At 37.0% G+C, this 27,574-nt stretch overlaps 1 protein-coding gene across 1 annotated transcript in view; it reads left to right on the forward strand.

Moving 5' to 3' along the window:
* The first annotated feature begins 326 nt into the window (after window positions 1–326).
* NALF1 (NALCN channel auxiliary factor 1) overlaps window positions 327–27,574 on the forward strand; it is a 475,762-nt gene continuing 448,514 nt past the window's right edge. Inside the window, exon 1 of the mRNA XM_062575600.1 lies at window positions 327–1,172. Within this exon, the coding sequence (XP_062431584.1) occupies window positions 327–1,172 (846 nt within the window). The remainder of the gene's footprint in view (window positions 1,173–27,574) is intronic.

Genomic DNA, 27,574 nt, shown 5'->3' on the forward strand with positions numbered 1-27,574 from the left:
TCACCACTACCACCACCATCTCCTCTCCCTCCTCCTCTCTCTGCGTTATTGCTCTTATCTTTCACGGCACTCCGTGCTGGATGGATTGGGGCTGCTTGGTGTGGTGAGACCAAGGCAGAGACACCGGCGAAAGCCAACGATATCTCAGACGAAGAAAAAGAAGCAGAAAGAGAGGGGGAGAGTGGAAGAAGGAGGGAGCGAGCGAGAGGAGAGAAGGGAAGGAAGGCAAGAAAATCCCCTCAATCTTTTAAGTCAATGCATATTGTGGTGACACTGGCAAAGGAGCCCTCACGGTGGAGTCGGCCAGGGCTGTGCGTTCCCAAAATATGACCAGGGGTGCTTGGATGTGCAGTCGGCAGTACGATGACGGCTTAAAAATCTGGTTTGCACCCCGGGAGAACGAGAAACCCTTCACGGATTCAGAGAGGGCTCAGAAATGGCGACTGTCCCTGGCATCGCTCTTGTTTTTCACAGTCCTGCTCTCTGATCACTTGTGGTTCTGCGCCGAGGCCAAATTCACGGGGACCGGAGAGAAGGAGCAGCAGCAGCCGCCCGAGAAGCCGGAGCCTGCGGAGCAGGAGCTGCTGGTGGGCATGGGGGAGCCGGCGCCCCCCGCGCCCCCGGCGCCCCCCGCGCGCCCCGCGCCCCGGATCCTCGCTCCCCCCTCGCCCTCCCTCCCGCCCTCCCCCAGCAGCAGCGGCGGCGGCAGCGGCAGCCAAAACAACGACACCGAGCCCCGCCACGGCAAGGCTGCTTTCCTGGGGAACTCCACCGCCAGAGCTGTGGAGACCTGTCACCCCCAGAGCTCCTCGTCCGGGCAGTGCTTCAGCGTGGGGGACGCGGAGGCGGTGTGCCGGCGGCGGGGGGGCCCGGGGCGGCCGCGGGGCTCGGGGCAGAGCCCGGCGCCCGGCTGGGACCTGACGGATTTTTACCTTTCCTTTTGTAATTCCTACACACTTTGGGAGTTGTTCGCCGGGTTGTCCAATCCGGACACTTTGAACTGCAGTCTGGATGTGGTGCTGAAGGGGGAAGGCTCCTGCAGCCAGTGCGTCCAGGCTTACCAGCGCTACGACCAGCACGCTCAGGAGAAATACGAAGAGTTTGAGGTTATGCTCCAGAAATATTTACAGTCGGATGAGTACTCGGTGAAATCGTGTCCTGAGGATTGTAAGGTAGGAGCCCCTGCTGTGTTTCCTGTCCCTCCCGCTGGCGGGTTGGCGTGCCTCCCTTATTTGTTGTGGCTGCCGCGGTTCTTCTTTTGGCTGGTTTGGTCTGTGCTCCTCGCGCCCGTGGCCGTGGTTTTTAGGGTGAAGTCGTGTTGCACTGTCGTGTCGGAGCTGCTGGTGGAAATCGGCAGGGAGCCCTGGCGTGCGCATTGCTCACACAGGGAGAGGGGGAAGCTTAAAAAAAAAAAAATAGTGTTCCTCGGTCCTCTGGGAGTGCAGAGCTGGATTTCCCCCTGCTCATGAATATGCGATTGGCTCCGGCTCGGCTGCCGGCTTCCAGCGGGCTCGGCAGCGGTTTGACGGGAGGCAGCGACGGGGGCTGCATGCCAATGAGCGGGGCCCGGGAGGGCAGCCGGAGCCGGGGCCGCCTGCGGCGCCCCGCGGCCCGCAGACCCTCCGGCGAGCCTGCGGCCGAGGCGGAGGCTGCGCGAGGCGCGGAGCGGAGCGCGGCTCGGCGGCGCCGGCCGGGTGGCAGGGTGGCAGGGTGGCAGGGTGGCAGGGTGCCGGGGCGCGGGCACCTCTCGGCGGCTCCCCGCGGCCTCCGCGTCGGCGGCGCGGGGCGCGTGTCCCCGGGGCGCGCTGCCCAAGTCTCGGGAGCCGGGGAGAGCTCGAGGGCTAGGGCTGGATGTGTGCAGACGCTGCAGTGACCTCTGGTTGGGAAGTGAGGATGGCAGCGTCTCAATAAGCCGCGGCGGTTTTCTTGGCGTGTCACCGGTGACCATTCAGAGAGATCCAAAGAGATTTCCCCCTCCTCCCCCCTTTATTAGAAGGCAGAGTCCCAGGCTGGCTCTTTGCAGTTGTTGTTTTCTCCCGACTTTTGCACCAGATTAGTTGGCCCAGCTCTCAAGACAGGAAAGAGCAAGAAAAAAGTGTTGTACTTGGTAACTAAAAAAAAAAAAAAAAAAAAAAAAAAAAAAAAAAAAAAAAAAAAAAAAGCAAGCAAACAAGCAGTATTTTTTTAACCTCATTTATTTGTGTATTTATTGAGAGTCAGGCCAGGTGAGTGGTTTCTGCCCTGAAGTGAATTATCTTGACCACTTTAGCACTACATTAACCAAGCTGAACCAAATCCTGTTTTGCCAGTGGAACACAACAATGCATACAAATCACCACTCTAAACAGAAGGCCTAGTGATACCTTAATGCTTTGTAACTTCAGGATGGCCTTCGGAAATCACTTGGTGATAAAAGTCCACATCTAAAGAATCGTATTACTTGATAAACTGGTGTAATTTACACCTAGTCTGCCTCAAAAATCAGTCCTCAGTCCCATTGGAAGTTAAATATTCTTGTTATCTCATTGAATGGAATGGGAATGTTGCCATCATTTTTCTCCTTGTTAGGCTTGTCCAAAGTATTCTCATTCATTTCTTGATTCCACTGTTTCTGGGATATAAACTGTGTGTGTACACACTCACCACATCCATTTTATATGCTCAGTTACTGATAAAGTAAATAAATTTTATCTCTGAACTGAGTGATTTGGAGGCAATAAAAAGCAAATATAAATATATCTCCACTGATGTAAAGACATCTTTGCCATTCCAGTAACGTCTTAATTGACCTACTGCTCAGTGCTGCCAAACAGTTGACATCTGCATTCTTAAGGTCATTTTTTGGGGATCACAGTTTAGTCTGACTGAGCTTTACCACGAAGTTTATCATTGCTCTGCAATATGCTGTTGCATAAAAAGTGGTGAAAATGTGCAGAATAGCAAATGTGCACTATATAATTAATTCCCCTCCAGGGCCTGAATAAGGAGAAATACTTCTAATATTTCTACTGATAGAAAATAAAGTTAGATTGAATCGTTGCATTGACTGCATAAACAAACAAAACAGATGCAATGCACGTGCCCTGCAGTTCTTCTCTTCCAAGTGCTGGACCTATCTGCTGACATTATCATATAATGTTTTGAGAATTTGGCCAACCAGTCTGTGTTGAAATTATGACATCAGGGAAAACTAGGTGCAACTTTTTATTTTTATATTTATTTTTTTCCCTCTTTCGTTTCCCAAAACCTGCAATACGACACTGGACTGCCCCACTGCACAGACAGAGGTCTGCGGTGGGGAAGGGAGAGGTCGGGGTCGGCGGTGCCCTGCAGGGGCAAGGCGGGTCGCTCCCGGCGGGTTGCTGCTGTCCAAGGTGCTGCAAGGCAAGGCAAGGAGCGCAGCGCTCTGCTGACAAAGCCGCCCTCGCTGCGGAGAAATAACTCCGCCACACGCGCTCCCTGACTTCATGCGTTTGTGTCTCTCAGTGCGTTTTGATTCACTCAGATCTCTGACAAATCCAAACATTCAATAGTTTCAGCATTCTGGTAACAATGTGTATTAATGTGGCTCAAGTGACCTACTCTGAAGTGTGTACTGATGAAACTAGAAGTTTGTGATGAATAGTCTGTGTGCAATAGAACGAACATTATATTACTGTATTTTCTGATGTTTCACATACATTTTTATTAAACTCTATCAGGAAATAGTTTAAGTTTTGTGTATATAGATATTTTGAACATTGGACATCCAAATACTTCTTAGCTTAAGAATCAACATTTAATATATGACTAGAAAATAAGAGCTTTACGTCTAACTATGCATTTTAGATACACACCACTTGATTAGTTTCTGCGGTGAGATGCGTTTTATTGCATATTAAATAAAATGCTAAAAATATTGACATTACTCAATAATCATGTATGTAAGCACTGACTTAGCACAGTAAAAGACTTGTTAACTAATCTATTTATATTTTAGAGATCTTTAGTATTCTGAGAGGGCTGCTTCATTCAGAGTAGAAGAGAGCTTTTCATCCTGATGACCAGTTATAGATGATGACAAAATCAATAAATGTTACTTTGAATATCAACCTAACACTCCTTGTCCCCTCCCCCAACCCAGAAACTGTCAATTCAAAAATTAGAATGAAAGTCATGGGGGTATTACTCTCAGTACAGCTAGTTATGTCTTTCAAGAAAGTACTATGGGTTATAATAAATAGTACATTTCAAAATAATTTTGAGGTATTTGTATAAAACACAAAAAAACACTGATGACAAAATTTCATTTCTTTACCTGAAACAAGAAGGAAATTTACTTTCCAAATGTTCTGTGTTCCACTACATGTCTGCTAGTCTCTGAAGACTATTGTACACAAATTGTTTTGTACTGTAGAAATCTATTTGCAGTCAGGAGTTGTCTTGCTTATCAAACCAGTCCATGTTTAGCTTTTCATGTGAGTTTTAGTATATAAGTATATGCATACTTTTTTTCTTCAAGAAAAAATAGAAAAAAAGCCTTCCTGTAACTTTTAATATGTCTTACTCTAAAACTTCAAATTGAAGTGTTTCAGGTTTTTTGGAAATTTTACAGAAGATGCTGAGAATTTTGAATTTTAGAGTATTTTGAAAATCAATCTTTATTCTTGATAGTATCAATGAACTATCTGTTCTTTGAGCCATAGACATAGCATATTGTTAGGAAATCACTAGACTTTGTATATTGTTTTAGAAGTTCTAGATACCTGTGTTGTCTCAGGGAAAATCCCTCTTAGATCGATTCCACAAAAAAATATTCCTGCAATCTGATTTCTTTATATATTATTTTCTTGCATTGAAAATTGCACATCAATAATGACTAAACAATAAATATAATTAAGACAAATATTTCTTTGAATTCATTCATCTGATATATTCAATCAGATTGTTGTAAACAGGTAACAGAACCCAGTTTTGGGACAACAAGGTCACATCCATTGCTATAGCTTTATCGAGTCACTGAAGTAACGAAAGAACAGAATTTCAGTCTACTGTCCAGTTTTCATGTTTAAAATTTAATTACATTTTTTATAAAATTTTGTTTTTGCGTATTTTTAAGTAATAGTTATATTTACAGAGATTATTTGTGGTAATATCTATAGATTTTTGGTGTCTAAAACATTGCTTTTATAGTCAAAGTGTCAGAAGACAATATTCAAACAATTAACACAGTAGAGAACTGTGTTGGCTTCAAGTTAGAAGACATAGTTCCTCATAATGACTTGTCAGCTTGCTATCAGGGGAAATGCTCAAGTTCTTGTTCTTAAGTCAGCAGGCAATCACTTTCTGGAATAAAAGAAGATTCTGGCTACTTCTGAGTATGAACTGGGTCAAATAAATAAGTAGGACATACAAATGTTAAGGTTTTAAAATTTGTTTTTTAGAGATACAGCTTACTTCTTTGTGAAAAGTACAAGGCTTTCTTTGCAAATGTTTTTATTAATGTTCACAATGTTTAAACATAACATCAGCTACCATTTTCAGACAACTTCCTTTATCCAGTGAAAGTTAAGAGTGCTTAAAATATGACCTTCTTTAGTGCTAGTTAACATACTGAAATGTATAAGTCAGGTAAGTTTGTTACAGTAAAATAACAACTAATCACTTAGTTTTCCTATTAGAATGTCAAAGTAGAAAAACAAAAATGTTTCAGCATTTTTTTTGTATCAATGTGGTTAAAATGCAAACTTTAGCTCACATCCTCATGCTAAGCATCTACATGCTAACTATAACACTTCTTATTTGAGGTGACATTGGCATCAGAAATATGTAAGAAAATAGCTGAGTTTCATACTCCTTAGTTTAAAAGCATGCATATCAATAAAGGATTTCATTGTTAAATACAGATTGTATGGCTGATTAGAATATAGAGCTGGTGCTTATGTTCCCTTTTTCTTATCAAAGAGCACTACTCCACTCTTATTATTTGAGTAAGAGGATGATTGAAAGTAATTAAAAACAATTAAAATTACATTTATTCGCATTTTCTGAAAATATCAAAGCTTATATGAATCATGACTTTTTCAAGAACTTTTTCCTAAACAGCATATGTAGTCTAATTAGGTTTTGATTTAAATTCTCAGTAAAGCTGGCAGAAAAGAGCAGATGAGAAATATGAAACCAAAAGCTCAAGTGATAAAGAACCCTTCTGTTACAAAAGGTCACATAGACCAGCATCTGCCACAAAGTTAGACATTTCAATTGCACATTGTAACCACCCAGTATTTATCTTATATGAAAGAGTGATACCTAAATTAATCAGAAGAAACTCCTACAAATTAAATCATCAGAAATTTGCACTGATGGTCAGTATCTAAAACAAATGGAAATAATAAGCCTTAATTACTGATTTGGTGCTGTTTTACAGTGTGTTTAAATTAAAATATTTATTTTAGAGATTTTTTTAAGATGAACTATATAGAGTATTAAAAAAGTCATTATACTTAAATGTATATATTTTTAAAGTTTTGTTTAAAATGCTATGAAATCAATATGACTGTATAAATTGATGTTTGCACATGTTATTTTTTCAGGTAAATTAAAAAGGTAAGGTTAATTATTTTCTGAAACTAATTTAAGATTAATATATGGTTTAAGTTAATTCTTATTACTTCTTGTAATAGTGCACTAGTATATTAAGATAAAGAGTAAAATTCTCATTAATGGGCTGATGAGCTTTACATTTTGGCCTAAAATCCTGATTCAGCAATTTGTTTCCATTTCCTTTTCTGAGCTAGATTAATGTCACAGAATTAAGGGAAAACTATGAACATGCTTAAAGTTATTTGATATCTCAAATGCTTTGTTGGGTCAGAATGTGAGTTTGCCACTCCTGCAAAAGCAAATTTCTGGGTGTATTCTTCCTAGAGGTGAGCTAATCTCACCTAACTTTGGACTTTAAAAGTTCCCATCTAATTAATCTAGGCAATTATTCCATTTATATTGCCAATAATAATATTCATTCATTCCTGTTTTAGGAAAAAGAGACACTAGATGACTAGCATAGACTGAGTGAAATGAATTACATGCTAATTCAGTAGATATCATACGACACTCCAACATGGTTAGAGATCTCATGTTTCTGCCCTCAGTTTTATTTTGCTCACTGGATCTCTCTCCATCAACCACTATACTTCACATGCACTTTGCAGAGAATGCGTCAATCTTGCTTCTTCATCGCGTGTTCTTCTAGGAAAAGTAATCAAAATGCAAATTACAGTTCTATCACTTATCCTACCTAAAAATCATTTGATCTATACTTAGTAATTTATCACTTCAGTATTCACTAAGATCCATAATGTATTTAGATCTATGAAGTGCCTAAAAGGGAGACAGCAACTCAGAAACTGAATTCTTAAATGCTACTTTTTGATAAGTATCATTCATAACACTCTAGAAGACACAACGTAAGTAATTAATCTGACTAAAAGTAGATGGTTGTCCACAACAGATACAATGTTGTATACATTACGACTTTGTAGTCAGTGGAAGTATATAGGTATTCTAGAGGCTGATTCAATTCATGATAAAATGTACCTCTAAAACACATTAGATGGATTATGCCCTAAAAGCACCAGTTTTCCAGTCATTTACTCCAAAGAGAACAGAGAGTCATTTTATCTCACCTACAAATGAGGCATTTGGCAGTGGAGGCCACTGTAGACATCTAAAGTAAGGTTATATATATATATACAAGTAGGTATGTATGTATGAATGTATGTATGTGTCCTAAGAAAGTGATTTTGGTATAAAAACTAAGTTTGAAGGAAATTGTGTTTGTATGAAAAATCTGACTGTGAGAAACTTTGTAAAATCCTACTGCTTGTGCTGTCCCACACCACTACAGTGAAATCATAAGCCTCATTCATGTCTCTGATAACTATATTCTGTCACTAAAGAATGTCTGAGCTATGCAATCCACTTCTTGGAGATAAGAATATGAATAAAGGCCTTGTATGACATAACTGTAGTTTTATTTTATTTTATTTTATTTGTATTTTGGAGAGAGAGGAGTCCAAGAGCTTTTACATATATTTTTCTAGTTGTTATTTCCACTGAGAGACTGCATGATAGCAATTGTATGTCATCCTTTAATAACAGTTTTTGCAGGTAAATTTACAACAGAGGTCTTATTCCCCTTTCTCTCTTTACAGTGAAGGTATTTTAGTGTGTATATTTCTACAAGAATGAGATTTCTTATATTTTAGAGTGGATTTCATTTTCTTCCCACAGATCAAGCCAGAGGGAACTCTCAAGCTTACTCAGTCTCTCTCACTCAAGAGGCATATATTCCTAGATATTTACACCCACTTTACTAAACAACCATGTATTTATAGTTCTTTTCTCTTGTTAGAACTGTAGAGCAAGTGCCACTAAGTGAAAGCGTGTAACAATTTGGTAAACTTCATTCACAGCATCAATCAGCCAGAAAAATATAAATTTAGTGAGGCACAAAATGAATATTCTGACCTGTAGAGAGATTTTATTAAGTTGAAGCTATGTAAAAGACCCAAATTTACTTTTACTTTTGAATTTGAAGTCTAGACTTATTTGTAAACAGGGCAACTATATGAAAGATGTAGATCATTCCTTAAAAAACGTACACACTGAAGAGCCATTTCCACATACAAAAATGCAGATGTCAACCACTTTAGAGAAATTTTCTCTAGTAATTAAGTTAGCAGTTGGAGAAGTATGATGACTAAGAGATCAGGGAATGATGTAAGCAGTCTTGCAGTGAAGTTGATAAATATGTTCCTCCACCTTCCATCTCTTCTCTTTCATCCAAATTGATGAAGATGAAGAAAAAGGTCTATCTGAATAACAGTAGGCTGTATGGGAGTGCCTTTGCCTTGTAGGACTCTTTGAGATCAAATGTAGTCAAACTGTTGAGAGGAGCGGCAAACATAAATGTGGAATTGATAAACTTAGGCAGGAGCATATGAATATTGTGGCCTTCTAAAGTGTCTTGGAGATCCTGATGGGAATATTCAGCTTTCATATACATTGATGATGATAGATCATTTTGAGATTCCAGCATTAAAATAAAATTAGCTAGTTAAAAACAACAGCAAGGGTGATCTGAAATAAAATTACCAAGAAACAATATGTATGATTTTTGAGAAAACTAACAGCAGTTTGGAAGTGCTTATGGATGTCTGAATTGATTTCCATGAAATAAAGGGAAAGTGTACCTAGAAGCTTACAAATAATAATAAAAAAGTCCAAACCTTCAATTTGGCATGTGAAACTGATTTTTAATGATTTTTTTGAGTTAGTTACAATTTACGCAAGTTACTTAGTTAAGCCATGACATTTTCAAATTTATCTACTGTATAATTAGGGGAAAAATGATTATATTTTTTTTGTATATTTGTATATTTGAGTGTGCAATAGATTGTAGTTTTAGGGGGACATTCTTGCATGGAACAAATGAGATACCTAGAATGTTTTTTGAATGTATGTTTAATTCTTGATTATCTTCTGCAAGTTAGATCAGATGTTGCCTTCATTTGCCTGAATGCTTATGTAAATGGTACCTACCCTGAGCCTGTCAACACACTTCACTTCTGTGAAACACCATCATAATTAAATATTTTTATTATATTTTTAATATATTAGCAACCCAGAATCAGAGAAAATTCCCCATTAAAGGGAGTGGGAAAAGACGAATAGTCTGTGATACTTGGAAAAATACTTGCTCTTGTTTTATTCATCACTGTTTTAGGAGAATAAGAGGGTCTATGGAGTTGATCATCCATTGCTACTTATTTTCCTATGTTGACTAACTTGCTGTTCATATTTTAAGGGTTATACTCATGTGTTCTCCTGAGGGGGAAAAAAGATCTATATAATTATTAGTCATGTATTCATTTAGATAAATATTTGGATTTAAAGTCCTATTAAGGGAGAATTTGGGCAACTCTAAAATGTATTAAACATATTGTAAGTTAATTACACTATATTTCAGATTTATGTATATAGTAATAGAGCTCTAAATACAAAACCATAACTATGCACATTTATACATGTGGTAGTATAGATGCTCTTCATAAAAGAAGCTACAGTGGCCAGTTATAAAAACTGTGAAAGGTTTCTTCTTAACTCATATTAGGTGGTAGTTGGTTTATTATGCTCATGATTCAAGAAAATACTTTTTCTATATACTTTTCTATTAGTATAACTTCATTATTTTGTGGAGTATCTTTATTACTGTTAGAGGTAAGGTTACATTTTCAAAGACATTTAAATAATTTCTGCTAAAATAAATTTTTGTATTTGTTTATATAAAGGATAAAAAAAGAAAAGACAGCTTTTCTAGGTGTTTCTTAAAAATAAACAGAGCTTTTAAAATGACAACAAAAATGTCAAATAAACAATAAAGTTATTAGTCACTCTATTTCTATAGCTCTATCTATGCTATTATTATAGCATAGATAATGAAAGTATATAAAGATTTTTAATTTGCTTGCAAAAATTACATGCAAATTTTCCCTGAGTGCTCTTAACATTGCCCTCACACATGTTTGCTGAAAGTATATTTCTGCATAGAAGAGTTTTAGAATAATAAGTATACTTTATTTATTCACAGTTGTGAGTAAAAATTCTTGCACATTGGAAAACTTATAACTGATTTTTAAAAGACAGTCACTTCCTGGTGAAGTCTTATATAGCAAATCTCAGTTTGTGAGTTATACCCTTTTCAAAAATGAACAATTATTTCTTTAAATTTCAATGTATAACTGGAAAATTAGAAAAAATTATGTATACCAATCATCGTCTCATAATTTCAATTACCTCTATCAAAATAGTTAAAAACTATAGTAAATCTATGCTTTGCTAAAGACTAAAACCTCTTGAAATTTTCAAGAGAAAATATTTTTTTGAATTCAGAATACTTATCATTTCTTAAACAGGTTTCTGGTGATTTTCCAATGGGATGTGTCTCTACTGATTTTAGCTGTGTAAAAGTTAGGCAAATAGCCTAATCAGTGGGGAAAGAGCCATGTCTTCAGAGCATAACTCTTTCGTACAGAGCATAACTTTTTTGCTATTAAGTACAGGATTCCAAATGCATCTATTTTAGAATATTGCTATTTTTATATCTCTACAGATCTTCCCCCCCCCAAAAAAAAACAAACCAAAACAAAACAAACAAAAAAAAAAACCATGTTTTCCTTTCATATTATGTTTAAGCTCTTTATATTGTGGTGTTGTGCTTTAAAGTGGGACTGGGCAGTTTGGACAACAAGTAAGATTTTTTTTCCAGAAGGGAACAGATGTGCAGAGATCCCAGCATGCTGCTCATGGGGACGTCCTGCCACGTGCTGCCAGCAGCGTGGTGACTCTGCCCGCTCTGCTGCACAGATGGGCCAGAGCCAGGGCAGGGGATATGGAGGGACTAGGTCCACTTGCTTTAGGTCCCGCACAAACAACCCACTGCTGGGGTCCTGTGGGATGACTCTCTAAAGTCTTCATTCATCCAGAGCTGAGAGCGAGCTGTTTCCAGCCCTGTTCTGCTGTGGAGCAAAAGTTTTCCTGCAGATATTTCTGCACAGGACCTGCCAGAACTTGGACCATTATTATAATTAAGTAATAGTTTGCAGTACTTTTGAAACTTTTGCCAAATTATTTCAAAAGTATGATTTATTTATTTTTTTCTCTTGTCTATTTTTTGCTTTATGATATAACTATCTTTGGGGAAATGACCCCTGTTAAAATCTAAGCTTAGCTAACATGATGTAGTGTATCACTGGAGTTGAGGAAATGAGGCTTACTGCTTTATATCCCAGTTCGGTTAGAAATGCATTATAGTTTCTTTTGTCTCTATTTAAATCTTATAAATGTTAAAACTTAATCTTATAAATTTACATTTTTTGCAACCTCACTGCATTAACAAAATTAAATCATTACTGCAACAACAGCTTTTCAAAATTAGGCAGATGAGATTGATTTCTGTGATGTGACCTGAGCGAATATACTGCAAACTGATCTCTGTATAACAGACATGAATATAAAGTATTGTTTTATTTTAATTTCTAAGTATAACCCAACTTTTCTCTAATTAAAGTTTTACATTGACATAAACCTAATTCTATTTAAATCACCTAAATGTAATACTGTTTTGAGAGCAGAAGGAGGCACATGATATACGTGAAAACTCAAATGTATGAAATCAAACGGACAGTCTGAATTTGTTTTATGAACCTCACTACAGAAAGGAATACATGTAGAGTGTTTAAAATGATCATTTTCTTGTCTTTGACAGACACTATTAATTTGTTACTGTTTTCACGTTAGTTTTTTTCCCTGTTCTCTGTTGTTTTTATTGTTGTTCTTGATCTTATTCTCTTATTCTATTGATTTTTCAGGCACACTGTAGCTAAATATTATGAGCTTAACTTGTTTTCCAAGACGAAAAAGAAAACCCCAAAACTGAAGACAGAAAAGAAGAATTAATTTGCCTTTTCCAAGTCATCATTGTAGGTCATCCACCAGGTTTAAAAGAATATTGCTGTCCCAAAGTATTGCTAACCTAAATCTAGAGAAAGTTTGATTGTTGTAGAATCACTCTGTATTTGCAGTGGTATAAGGAGGATCAGAATTTAAGTATAAGTTGCAGAATTATCAAGGAAGTTTTATTGTATGGGAAATGTCAACATTCACAATAAAAAGGTAACAACATTAACAATGACTCATATTAAACAAAAATTACAGATATTATACACACACAAATGCACACGCACACTATTGTTTGCTGAAGTGTATTAAAGCATCTTGGAGCTGTTAGGACAGTCCTGAAGTGGAGTCCTGTTGAAAGTCTTTGAGAGAACGCTTTAAAATACAGTAGTAGTTTAAGAAGTACAGAAAAATGCAAGATTTTTTTTTTTCAAATGGTCTTTTTCTTTTTTTCAATCCCTGATTTGTTTGTTTTCTGACTGACCCGAAAATATAAATTACTTATATATGATTTTTTTGTCTTTTCATCCAAATTTCAGAAAGGCTCTACAGTTTGATCTGAATTTTGAATACACAAGCTTTGACTGCAAAAGTAGTAGCAAAGACGTGTACTAGCATTGGTTTCTATTAGTTTTCACAACTATATGTAGCACCCTCTATGCATTTGGACTGAAATTTGGATCACCAGTTGGAACAAAATCACCTAATGTTACATGTACCTATGCTATGTAGTATTAATAGATTATGGAAAAAAAGTTACCGTAAATATTCTATTTGCTTAATCAGGATATTTTAGATTGTATTCATTCTCCTTCTTTGTTTATACTTTACATACCTGAATTTTTATATATATATATATATATATATATATATATATATATATGTATATTTTGTTTATTTTATTTTTTTTCTTTCTAAGTCCAGGACTTTTTTATTGGTGTGATTATTGGAAGATGAGTTCTTTGTTACTAATGTATCTTCTGAGTTTATATTTTCTCTGTAATCTTTTAAGGAGCTGAATTATGCTAGCTTGTGCAATATAACACACTATATTATGTGTAATATAACAACTTACGTTGTGATTTTTTTCTTACCATTCCTAGGATAGGCTGAATTTGAACAGAACTACGATCTTTGGAATGGAAGTCTTTGTCCTCTTCTTTTAGAGTTGTTTAGATCTACAGGAGTAGGAGATCAACATGTTTTGCAGTCTGCAGGAAATATTTAGATCTCTGAATTTTAACTGATCTGTGACTGGCAGTAAAGATCACAAGGCAGATCACAATAAGGGAGGCTTACAGTAAGAGATCTGTTTTCTTGGGATAACCTTAATGTTTGGTCACAGAATAAGATTGAAAATGGTGCCTCAAGGCACCATGTAACTAAAAGGATGTTTGAAATCATTTGATGACAAGTTCTACAATGAAGCAAAATGTGTGTGTGTGTGTGTGTGTGTGTGTGCGTGTTTTTCTGCAAGTAATGGTATTATAGGGGAATTGAAATATTATAGGAATTTAACAGTGTAGGTGCCCCATAACATGGAGGCCTAGATGACATGCATCTCATATTCCTTGAATGACTGATTCTGCTTCTAATTCTTTTCTGCACTTAGTGCCTTAATAGATTTAAAGTGCAACTATGTCTTCCACACAGAGTTTGTACACGCTAGACCACATAGATCACAAACCTCGAGTGTTTGAACTGTGTACAGGGAGTTGCACTGAGGATATGCCAATGTTAGCATTTTAGTTCAGGTAAGGAGGGTGGTTTTAAAGCAAATCTTCCACTCATTCTCTTTTTTTTGCTGCATTTTGGTTCACATGACAGAGCAATCTGGGAGAACATAAACTGGATTCTTTTCCAGTGAAAGTAAAGGCAAAGAAGTGCCTCAGCAGGGCATCTAACGAGTTGCAGACACCAAGGGACATGCAGTCTGCGAGACTAGACTTAGCCTGAAGTGAAACCCCTCATACAAACACAATGTGGATGCTGGTTCACTTTACAGGGCCAATTCTGCAGAGCCATGTTACTTACTAATGCTCACACGGCCATCATTAAAGGGACTGACGTGCAACCTTCACCTGAAGACAATTCCCACAGACTCTCAGTGATTTCTTCGGGACTGCAGCTCAAGTCCCTAAGCTAGGGCTGTGAAAGGATTTTCTCTGTCTGAGTCTGTATAGTCATGGTCCTAGTGACCATCTACAATTACTCCCCCCCAGTCTTCTGCTAGCTGTGTATGGAGCTGATGCACAGGACCGTGCAGATTTTTGCCATCTCCCTTCACTGTAGCTGCCAAGCCTCTGTGCAGCAGAACCACTGCAGCTCTGCTGCATTTTGGGCTTTCTGGACTGCCTCTGCCCTCACTGTGAAATTTGCAGTGCTTTCTCAGTGCTAATACTGAACAGAGTTTTCAGGGCAGCAGTGTGGGAAATTAGTGTCTCTGATTTTAGTTTTAGAATGGTGGGAAAATATCTAAGTAAGCATGAAAATGAGCAGCTCATGTAGGGAGGGAGGGGAACTGGCAGGAGTGGAACAGGTCTGACCTTCTCTCATGAAATACTGCCCTCCCTATCTTCTTATTTATTTTCCTATTTGCCACTAGAAGAAAAGGAGATTATGGAGCAATGTTCAATCTGGATTTTAGATAGCCACAGAACTGATGACAAGATACTCAGAAAAGCCTAAGTAACTGATTTTCCTTTTAAGTTGTTTCGTTTTCTCTGTTCCTGTGAAGATTTCATTTGCCTTAGGTTTTTCAGCAGTGAGGACAATATTGTACTTATGGGTATTGATTAGGATTTTTTTTCTTTACAAAATAAAGTTTATTTCTTAGAAAGATTAGAAAAGCACTGTGTGTTTCTGTGGAAACCATAATGCTAGAGGAATATCACATTATTGATGGAATCTTTGCTGTTAATATGGGGAACTAATAACTTGCTTATTTGTATTACTTAAGCATTTTCATTTAAAAACTCCCAGTCACTACTGATGTTTGTTTCTTCTGAACTAGGAAAAGTCATGTCATGTTTTAAGATGTTTGTAAATAATTTTACTGCACTTCTGGGAAGAAAACTTAGATGTAAGTATTCTTCTAGAGATCACGACAAACAATTTCCAAGAGAAGACATGTTTCTGACAATCTACCAGCTTAAGGTTTTTAGCCTTTTGCAACTGCAGCGAAGCTTTCTTACATTTTCCCCAGATCAAAATCCCAATATGGCCAAAAAGAGGCAAGAAAAGTGAATCATTGGTCTAGCAAAAATGGAAAAACAAATCATTTGCTGAAATGGAATCATAGTGGTTGATTGACTGAAACATCAGGGACAGACCTGCAGGAGATCAAAACTTCCTTCCCCAACAGATGCTGCCGAGCTAACAGGAACTGCTAGTGAGACTGAGTAGCAGAGGCAAGGCATTATTCTGCCAGCTGGAAAAGCAATCAGAATGACAGATAAACAAAAATGCAGATGTTTAACTGCATAAGTATACATTATGTAACAATTATTTCTGTCATCTTAAGAGCAGATAGAACATATATTTGTAAAATGCTTTCATTTGATGTATCCCAGATCATGTTTATCACGATTTATCCTGGGAGGATAGCCTGAAGGAGCCAGTACTGAAGGATCTGGAAACTGAAGAGACCTTTGAGGTGTATTTTCCATAAGCAGGATATAGGAACTGACATACACTGCTCAGTGACCTGCTTGGTGTCATGTCCTATCTCTGAGAATAAGCAGTGCTTGGGAGGTAGAAGGAACACTGTGCTAGAGAGTTAGCAAATCCTTTGCTGGTGTGGAAAGCTTCTTCTTAACTCATGTTAAGAGGTACTTGATTTTACGTGCTCATGATTCAAGAAAATATATTTGTATATCATTTTCTATTAGTATAACTTATTTATAGCGCATTATTTATGGTAAGCAAAAGCTTAAATATCAGTGGAGAGATTTGCTGGTTATATGCCCGTCACATGTACAGTTTAGGGGCCATGTTAATGAAAAGTGACTGACAAAGGAAATTAAATGCAATCTTGCAAGGCAGACAAGGATTTTATTTGTATATTCTATGCATAACATAAAAACTGTGTATCTGCTATAACATAAGAGTGTCTCTGCAGCTGCTATATGTTACAATATGTAAGTTTTACCTGTAATTCTTTGGGGTTTTTTTGAAAAAAAAGACTCGTTTGAAGTGAACCTTCCTTTATTAAGTTTTCTAGTTTTCTCTATTAGTAGTTTCTTGTAAACGGTTTTCACATGATACTGTTTACCTACTTTAGCAGTCACAAGGAAATTGATAAACAGAACTCTTTGCTTAGATACAGTTAAGATTGTGCAGAATAAGATTTCCAACTCATGCCCACTGGTGGCAAAGACATGACAATTTGAAACATCTTTTAGGATATAGCTATTCTTTTACCCTTACCATGCATGGCTACCATAGCGCTGTTTGTTTCTCTCTCCACACACTGAATCTCCCAAACTACTGTACTGAGAAAGACAGTTTTCTAAAAGGGGAAATGAAAGGCAGCTATCCAGACAGCAAAATTGCAGCTAAAAAGTATACTAACTTTATGATGTATAGAAGTTGAGAGAACAATAAGATGTGCACCTGTGAAACACAAGAGGGCATCTACATGGTAGTTTGATTTTTCATTTATTATTTCTGTTGATCTGATTCTACTGTTTTATGGACCATAGATCTTCACTGTGAAGAATTTTTGTGTATAAATACACAAAAATGTTAAAGCTCTTCGTTAAAATGGAGTTATTTTTGGCTTAATGTGTTCCAATAGTAAGGTACATGTGTTTGGTTTAGATGGAAAATAAAAAAGTATATATCTATTTTAATATGTTTTAATTTTGCTGAATTCTTCATTTTTTTAGAGATATACAATTGACTAATTTAATTTCTTTGCAATTAATTAACTTTTCCTCACTCTGTATTTCCTTTTAGCCTCTTCCTTTAAAGGCATCAGTCTTCTCCCCTACATAAACAAGCCTTAGACTTCATAGTCTTTATGCCGGTATTCTTTACTTTTCATCTGGTTCTCAATGCTGTTTTTATTTTTGATAGTGATTGCTTACAGAGGAGTGTTTTCACTGACCCTTCCCCCACCCCTTTTTTTTGGTGTTTCATCCTCACTACCCTTCCCCCATCAGTAGTCATAGAGAGTTTTTAATTCTAGGTATTTCATACGGTTCCTTCCAGTGTGCATCAATTATGCTTGGCAATGCTAAACTCCATCTGCTATTGTTTCCCCTTTCACTTAACTCTTTTAAGCATCCCAAGAGCTCCTTGGCCTGCTTTGGCCTTGATTAATCCAAGACTTGTTATGTCACTTGTAACATTTCCATTTTATTGTTAGTCCCTATTTCCAGATGATTAACAGATAGATTAGACACTATTGTGCCCAGCAAAGAACCTGGGTGGGATCCTACTGCTAATCTTTAGCCACATTGAGCAAAGACCACTTATTTTTGCCTTTGTATTCTGCTATCTGCATCCAGTTTCCAATTAATGACAATGCTTTACTTCTCACTCTGTGATTACTCAGTGTCTCTAACAGCCTCTTGTAGGAGACATTCGCAAAGGGTTTTCCAAAGTCCGGAGAAGTTGAATCAGCTGGTTCTCATTTATTTGTTACTTATTAACATGCTTAAAGTATTTTAATAATTTAATGAAGCACATAAGGGATAATTTCTGTCTTTCTTTTGATTTTAATCCAGATATTTAATAATTTATTTTTAAACGGAAACCTCATCCATTTTATTTAATACCACAGCAATATATCTACTCTGCAGCTGTTAAAGTTCTTTCCTAGGTTTCTGCCAGTACTTAGGTAAAGATAACTGTTCTCCTGTATGATTCAGTATACAGATGATTTTAATGAGAAATTGCGTAGTTAGGATTTTTGTTAGTCTTAAATTGCTTTGGGATCCTTGCATAAGCAGCATCCTATCTTTGGGGTGTATTGATCTTTTATTTATTGATTTGTCCAGCAGTTCATCTTTATTACTTGAAAAGATTATTATCTCCCCAACATCTCCTGAGACAAAAAATGAAGTAAAAAATAATTTGCTTTCTTTGCTATAATCCTATCTTTTCCAGTTTCCTCTTTAACTTTGTGGGAGTGTGATCACAATCTCTCTTGAAAGAATCATATTTTTTACATCTGTTTACTCATTATATTTGCTTGTAGCCATCTTCTGTCCCTGTTAGGGTGCATCTTTACACTTCTCGAAGACCATAAGCATCCTGCGCCAGGTACACCGACAATTCCATAACCAGCTTACGTGTTGCAGTTCCAGGAGTAAGCAGGATATTCCTTGTTCAAACAAATCTGAGTGAGCTGAAAGCTGAATATTTTTTTTTCTTTTTGCTTGTTTGTTTGTTTTGTTTTACACTGTTACCAAGATAGGTCATACTGAATTTATTTTCTCTTTAGATGAACTGCAGCTTGGTGGCTAGATGCAATAAAAAACAAAGGCTTCCATAACAGAAGTGCATTGCTTTATGGAATTTGGCTTCCAAGAGCAGAGTCCAACATCTGCCCCATCTGTCCCTCAACTATGTGTGCTTGATGTCACTGTCCAGCACACAGCTGAGACACCTCAGAACAGCAACTCAAAGCTAACACACTAAGCAGGGATATGTCTAAAGCTAGTCGAAACAAAACAGTAAGTGCAGAATGGAGTACATTTGGAGTATGGAGATCTCAAAACCAGAACTCAGAGGCATCAACTTGAGATAAGATCCCTCTAGACAGGGATGCTGTTTAATTGGAGACAGGTGACTCTGAGGCTTTTCTTCTGTTTTTGGTGTGTGTGTATGTGTTTTCTCTTTTAAAAGAGAGAATATCTACTGATCAGGCTGCAGGCCTATGGATCCTGTATGGATCCAGTATGGAACTGGATGCCATTCCCCACCATTTGTCCCCACCACCCATTGCCTAGGAGCTGGAGAAGTCAGTTAAGATGTACGAAATTTGCAAGCGAGTATTCAAGGCCCTCCACAAGGTGAAGATACTCAAAATCACTTGAGCATTGTGAAACTGTAAGAAGAGCATCAAATAGTTACCATTAAGTCAGAATATTTAGCCTTCAGTTGCTCTGTCTAGAAATTTAGTTTTTTCTTTTTTTTCAAATTTTCAAATTTGCCAGTTTGATTTTTCTAGGAACTATTTTTATTACTACTATTACTGAATTCTCCAAATATTGTGGTAGAAGATCTCCATTCTCATCCTTTGAATTACTTTTAATCACATACTTCTTAGACAGCTCTTCCTCCTTAAACAAACCTCTCTTCCTCTGCTGCAAAACACCCCTCTTCTTCTGAGCAAATAAAGGCGTTCTTACGTTACAAGAAGTGTGAGGTAGCTATTTAGTGTCCTAGCTATCCAATTAAGGATTTTAGGCTTTGGACAAACCAATAGTGAACAGCTAGCTTGAGTTAATTCTCATCTGAGCATACCTATATCAAAGTGTGCACTCCAGAGAATGTTTTAAACCAGTGAAGGTTACAAAGTTTGAGACTTTACTAAAGTTACATGCATTCAGCAAAAGACCCAGAAGAAATTTTGCTTCAGTAATAGCTTCTTCTGGGTCTTCCAGTATATACATACACCTGTTACAAATATCAAAATGTGCTCAATGGCTACAGGGTATATTCCAGTTCCCTCCAGAGATGTTTTACAAGGATGGAAATATTATCCCTTTTCTATTCTACTCACAGAAACATCAAAGTAGGCGGTATTTAGGAAGATATTCTTGGGAAACACTATCTAAGCAAATTAAATGACATGGAAAACGCAAATAATTTCTATCATCCAGAAAAAAATTAGCACAATAAGAAATACTTTCTAATGCATACTAGATAGAGCAATATAGTTAGTAGGAAATAATGTAGTCCTTTATTAATATAGATGACTAAGAGGGATCAGAATGTGAAATATTTATGCAGAACTCTTGAAGGTTCTCATTGATAATTGTGGATATTTCCATAAGAGCTTATTACATGTGAAACAATACAATAGTCTATAGTAGGATTCAGACTTTTTTTCATATTTTTACAGACAGCGCAATTAAATGATGAAGATAACCTATAGGTAAATCACTATCTGTACTACAAGTGACTAATTAAATGTTTTGCTCATACACCAAACTAACATTTACAGTCAGTTGCAATGCTTCTCTTTGCATGAGAAAAGAGAAGCATTTTACTGCCTGGTGGGAGATGAGGTATCTAGATGGAAGAGAGATTCAGACAGCATGGCATGACCATACCTTTAACATAAACCTGAGCTGCTAAGCTGACTCTTAGTCGACAGCAGTAGTAATTTTGTGCTTGCAAACAACTCACTACAATTTGACATCATACTAGGTTTTATATTTTGTCTGCATGTGATCAGTAGTACAAAAAGACTACGGGTTTTCTGATAAAGTATATCTGCTTTCAGTTTAGCTGAGCAAAAGTCGACAGACTGGCAGCTGCTGTGATGCAATGAAAAGTTTGATCTGACTTCATGGTTAAGTGACGTAGTAAAAGAGGTTCTTGCACTCACCGTGGAAAATAGTGACAATAGATAACTGTTCAGAGAAATCCTTCCTTACACATTGTTTTTAAAAGTCAGGAGATCTCTCACTTGGTGACCACTTTTTTTTTGTTTGTTTGTTTTCACAACCAAATTCTATATTTTTCTCTTCCTTTCCTTAATGAGAGAAAAAAAAAAATCTCCTTAGTTATGCTGCATTAACAAGAACCCCAAACATTTATTACTAAGCAACTTCTAAAAGGATATCATAGTTAGAAAGGCAAGACAGATGCTTTGAGGTAATATTTTGTAAGAAAAAAAAAAAAAAAAATTTACCCACTAGTCACCACCATGAAAAGAACGATTGCATTTCAAGATTACTACCTTCTTGCAAAGACCATTCAAAGACTGAGCGAGCACATACATAAAGTTAGTGCACTTTCCATACCCCTGGCTGTCAAAAACAGTGTAACGCTAACTGCTTCACTGCACATCACACACTGTGGCAGTGGTGCTACAGGTGAGATCCTCTGGAGCCACACAAATTACAGGACATACGTTTAGACTCATCTTTGTATCATTCTTCAAGAAAGCTATAGACTGTCTTAAATATCCCCCCCCCCCCCCACAACAAACCTTATATTTCTCTCTGTGCAGCCCAACCGTAAGAAGTTTTCATGTAGCGGACGCTCCGATGGACTAGAAGTCACTAGCAGTTGAAACAGTCCCTTGAGATCATTGGCAAGAATAAAATAGAAGAAATCCATGTTTCCACTAGTGACTGGCACTATGAACAAGCTCACAAAGTCAGCATTTTTTGACTGAATCCAAGTGAAGCTGAATACAGGGTAGTTGTAGCTTAGAGCACTGGGTTGAAACTGTCTCACATCACTGGCAACTCAGTTTCCCTCAGCTTCCCTCTCTGTTGGAAGCCTGCAGAATTTCTTTTTATTTTCTTTTTTTTTTCCCAGTGTTTCATCACTCAGATTTTCTGAGTTAACTAAGTTAAAAAAAAAAAAATAACAGACTCTGTTAAGCAGAATAACTGTATTTTTAAATAGACCTACTTTTCTAAGTTCTTTCCTCTTAAATCAACACAATTAGTGTTTAAAAAGTAAGATAAGCTCGCTGTATGCAGAGGGGAAATTAGTTAGATCTCCCTAGGGAAGGAATGACTGTTTCAGAAAAATATCCACCTGTTTTTACTACTTTTATTATTTATTTTTTTATTTTATTTTTTTTAGAACAGAAGGTGGTATATTTTCATGCATCTTTTAACTTCTGAAATGGATAAACTGCTTTGCACTGGAGGACATTAGAACTGCATCTGGATTGAACATCTGCAAGAAAAGTCAAAATCCAATGGAAATTAGAATGACAGTATTATGAAACTCCCAAATATTTCTAAACTGTAAAATTTAGCAGGCTATTCTAGTAAATTTACACTTACACATCTATGGGATCAAGTATGTTTATTTCAGTCTCTATAAAAGTTAATGAGGGTCTATTAAATTTGTAGGTTTCTGTAAGCCTCCAAGAAATTATTTCTCAGACCAACTTTCTGAAGAATAGTTTGCTTACAAGAAGGAATATCTTTATTTTTTAAAGAGCCAGTCACACACCGGCAGCAGCACCATTCTCCTCCTCTAAAAGGGCAAATTAATTCTACATCATATTGAAGAGTTTTACCTCGCAATGGATGACATTCACTGTCTCTAATTTGTACAACTTTGTGGCTCTAGGATAGTAATTGGACATTATTCAGTTAACAGAAACATAAAATGACTTATGTTCTTAATGTAAAAGAGCATCAGGGCAGTGTCGTTTTGAAATGTCTCTGTGCTAAAGCACATGAAACTACAAGGGTTGTCGATTAAATCATGTTTGAATTCCACTTATGGACAGAATTTACAAGCAAATAATGTGTTCCTTCAACACTTAACACTCCAACATGAGAGATTCTGATCACTCATATAGTAATTAGATTCGCTAAAATGAAAGTGGGTTGAAGTACCGGGCCTTTGGTAAAGAGATTTGCAAGCTATTTTTTTCCATATTACAATTTTTATATGTCCTAAAAAGTGAGATTTTTTTTTTTCAAGTTGACCTTCACAATTATATTTCAACTAAGTATTGATCCAGGAGCTGAAGATGAGCCAATATGTTAGATGTAATAGTCATCTTGGAGGTGCTTTTCTCCTGCACAAAAGAAAAAGCATCACTAGACCTGCCTGAATTATATTTGTCTCACTGGCAGAGAATTAAACCATGACCTCCATATAAAACATGAATAAACAAACTTTAAGAGGGTTCTGCCCCCTTCCCTCCAGCCCAGTCAGGTTCTAAAGGGATTGAAAAAAAATGCCCCTATGGACTGCAGAGCACTAATTCATCTTAGTCAACTTTTCCTGTCCAAAAGCTAAGTGTCTGGTTAAGTAAGTTAACTTGGCTTCCTACATAGTTAATGGGGAGAAAATGGTTTCCTCCGTTCTCTAAATAGGCATTTAAAATAGATGGGTTCAATTACCCTCTGGAGTTTCTGCACTCTCCATTAATTAGAGAGAGATTCATCAACCCTAACCTTAGGGTCTAAAAGTTAGACTTTAAATTCTTAGTTACACTCAACGTATCAAATGAGGGAAAAATACCATTTCCAAGGAATGATTCATCTTCCTCTAACATGGGCATCTACAGCAGGGCAAATGAATCTATAAAGGGAGCTTAGGGTTACACATATCTAAAAAATGACAGGTTAGACTAGATAGCTAAAATTAAATGAGATTAATTTCTCTATGGTTACTTGGACATCAGGTTAGCCACAGTAACTGTAGATCAGATGCTTCCTTCCAAGGAAAGTGGGACTGTGAATCCATCATGCTGCTTATCTCCTGTTGCCTTTTCTCCTGATCTTGTGTGCTGTGAGCAAAGCTATATGGTACTTTAGAATATATTTGAGAAGTGAAGTACCTCTGCAGGATGTCTCTGCATCAGGGAATTCTGCACAGTAGACTCATGAATGCTGTGCCTTTTGAGGCTTTCCACTGACATATTGCAGGATCAGATGTCCCAAGGACTGTTATTTACAGCAAGAAACTGTAAAAGGATACTACATTTCCTAACTGCAATGTGATGTAGTTTCAAATTGTTTTCTAGGCAAAAATAAAGATTAGAGGATCTAATGAACTGGATCACTCAAGATGTACATGTTTCTCCTCATTAAAAAATAGTGTTATTCTACATAATATTCTTTGTTCCTCTCTACAAGCAAGGGATTAGTTTGTAACCCACACTTAAAAATAAGCTTATCTTTATCAGCATTCTGTACTTCACTATATTTTTTGGGGGGGGGGGTAAAAATCCTCAAATATTTACTATCAATGAGACATTGCAGCTTAGTTTGTCTGCAAAAATATTTCTTAGGCTTTGGCTTCACTATTGTGATGTCAAGTAGAGTAAAAATTTGCAGGGTGCCAGGTGGTAAGCAGTAGTTGTGCATGTGCTAGTATTCTGATGTTTCTTTTTGATAAGGGGAAGAGAGTAGTTTAGCACTATGTATTCTACCAACGTTATCAGTATTATTAAGCAAACGTATGGGGATACTAGAAGATATATTACGAGAGATTTGTTTTTTTCTTTTTTTTTCCCCTTGCCTTCTTCTTCTTTATTCGAGTGATGGACAGTTTGGCTCATTTTTTTTGTCCAGAGTTGCTCATAGAAAAGCACAGAGCACAAAAGGAAAAAGCAAAGGCTTTTATAAACATCTCCATTCAATTGCTCATAGAATAGTTGAATAGTACAGGTTGAATACTAGCACTAGAATGGGAAACCCAAACACATGCCTCTGTGGTTGCTGAAGTAAGGAAAAGGATCAGAGCTGTAAAAGTGATCTTAAGGTGTTCTGCCTACCTACATATTCCCACCAAGGCAATGATAAGAAGTAGGCTATCCCTAAAATTAATCCTGGCATTCACATGTTTTACACACTTTATTTTATAGCTTTATTCTGCTCAGGACTTGATTTTTTTTTTCTTTTTCATTGTCCGTACATAGGAAGTGATACATCTGTGAGTGTATCATCAGGACTTTTGGCCATCTGAATTGACAGACACCAGCAGATTAGATAACCCTTTGAGTTCAAAAGCAGGATGCCTCAAAAAATCACAAGACCAGCCTAAGCATTTCAAGATTGTTAAAACTTGGTAAAATTGGATTGACTTGGTGGCCCTTGCTTTAGAAAGGTTTGTCTTTTCTTGTGTTCATCAGTAAGAATGAGGATGAATATTTGCCTCTTTCTTTCTAACATAAAAATTATCTCCAAATTCTCTCTAAATAACATAACTTCAAGATGTGACACTTTCAGAAAGAAAAACACAATTCTAAGAGTTATGAAAAAATTAATGTGGTTGATACCACATTAAAATGTTAATCTTTTCAAGGGAATCTTCAGTGAAGCATGTGCAGATTAGATTTCCTTTTATATATACCTTGGTTGCTAAGGAGAAGGAATGATAAACATAATATACACACCTGATTAGCATCACAAATGTAGGCATCAGGAGAGCAGGTTAAGAACTGTACTGTTCTCTGAATCTGAGAGACAGGAGAATTTCTGCTCTATTATATTGAAATGACAAAGAGATTTAAACATCATAGTTGGCCATTTATAAATAGAACTTGCTGGGGCAAGGGTTCCTGTATTTATTTGACAGGCTTATTTATTTATTTGTTTCCTTTCATAAAGATGTGTTCTTACCTGTCTCCAGCTTGTTGACTTCCCGTTTGGACTATTTGGCTTTTGCCTGAATGACAAGATGTCCCAGGCTGAGACTTATGTCATCTCTGTTCTTGTTCCATCAAATGGATATTGAACTTCAGCATACGCCAAGGGAAATAATAAGGAATAATAAGGAATAATTTTGGCATAATAAGGAATTACAGTAGAGACAACTGTAAAAGTAGTCCTTGTCACTACATGCTCTGGGTGAAAAAAATAGGAATGAAAATAATTGACTAACTGTGAGAGGAAAAGAAGGAGCATACAGTATATGCTTACAGGGGGCTTGTGATGCTTGGGAAATGGCTAAGGCAGCTGGTAAGAGGTTTATGTCCATGATGACACATTTGTGTATAGTTGTCTCAGTGCCTTTACTCTTCTACTTCTGGGTATGGCTTTGTCCTAGGTAGGTGTGATGGATAAGGATAATAGAGGGAAGAGAAAAGAAAGAAATAAATCTGGGAGAAATATGAGGAAGTCTTCCTCTGTTATCAGAGAGAAAGAAATTGAAGGCAGCCTTCACATCTCCCAGAGGTAATTTGAAAGGAGTCAGTGTGAGTTTTGTACTATCTATAGTAATCTTATCCAGATCAAGCACATTTTACAAGAAAATAGGTGAGCTTCCATCTACATGGAGCTAATGAAAAATTCAGAAGAACACAATGTTGTGGTTGTATTACTTTTAAAAAGGAAATAAGTAACATAAATAAAAAAGTAGCTGAAACATAGTAGGTTTTAGAAACTTTAGGAGTGCTGCTAAACGGTGCTTGAAATAATGCATCACTTTTAGCAGCATGGAGAATTGTAGTGTTGCATAGAGCACAAAGAATGGACTTCACCTTAGAAAAAGAAGCTGGAGTGAGTCTTCAACAGAAGTATCAAGTGATATCAGAAAAGAAGTAAAAACTTAAATCTTACATGTTTAAATCTTAAGGCTTATGTTACCCTTTTATTTATAAACTGAGCTCGTGGCAGAAGCAGGGACCCTGCTCTTGAGTTCAGAGGAGTAAGAGCTTTAGCCATTTTTTTCTCCCTAATTCTGGGAAAATATTGCAGAATACAGACAGGTCAGAAATATTATATTGCAAATAATTTTTCTTTGAAATAAATAAATATTTTTTTTAAAAAAAGAGCGAGACAGAGAGAGAGAACCAGAGACTCTGGTTTTAGTGATAAGCTGGAATCGGAACAAATAAACATAACATAAATTAATGTTTCATTTGAAGTCTGTGAATAGAGTATGAAGTGATAAATTTACATTACAAGAATATATATGACTTCTTTTTCAGTCAGCCATTAACTCTGAAGCCTAACAATGCTTGTTCAAATAATTTGTCACTGATCATTCGTAACAGAAGCAGTCTGCTATCTTGGACAAGAATGATGCTAGAAAATCCTTAAGCAGCCCTCTCAGACACAAGCAAGCACCCCAGCTCAAGATGCTTTATCGATAGTCTTCTCAGAAGCAGGCAGGCAGCCGCTGCTAACTAAACGTGAAAGGGAACTGAGGGCTTGAATCGTGGGGTCCCTCTGCTGTCAATGAAGTTACACCATTAGACAGGCAGGTGGATGTAGGGTACACTTAAGGCCTGCATGTTTAGTTGTACTTCTGAGTGTACTTCCTGACTTTAGCCTTGCGTTCACTTGTGCAGAAGAACAGAAGATGTATGCATTTTGTGAACACAACCAATTAGAGAAGAATATACCAACCCACTGCAACAGTCACGAAAAAGAAATCAGTACACTCTAGAAAGTCCACGCTCTGT

The sequence above is a fragment of the Rhea pennata genome, chromosome 1, assembly GCF_028389875.1.
Source record: "Rhea pennata isolate bPtePen1 chromosome 1, bPtePen1.pri, whole genome shotgun sequence".
Lineage (NCBI taxonomy): Eukaryota > Metazoa > Chordata > Aves > Rheiformes > Rheidae > Rhea > Rhea pennata.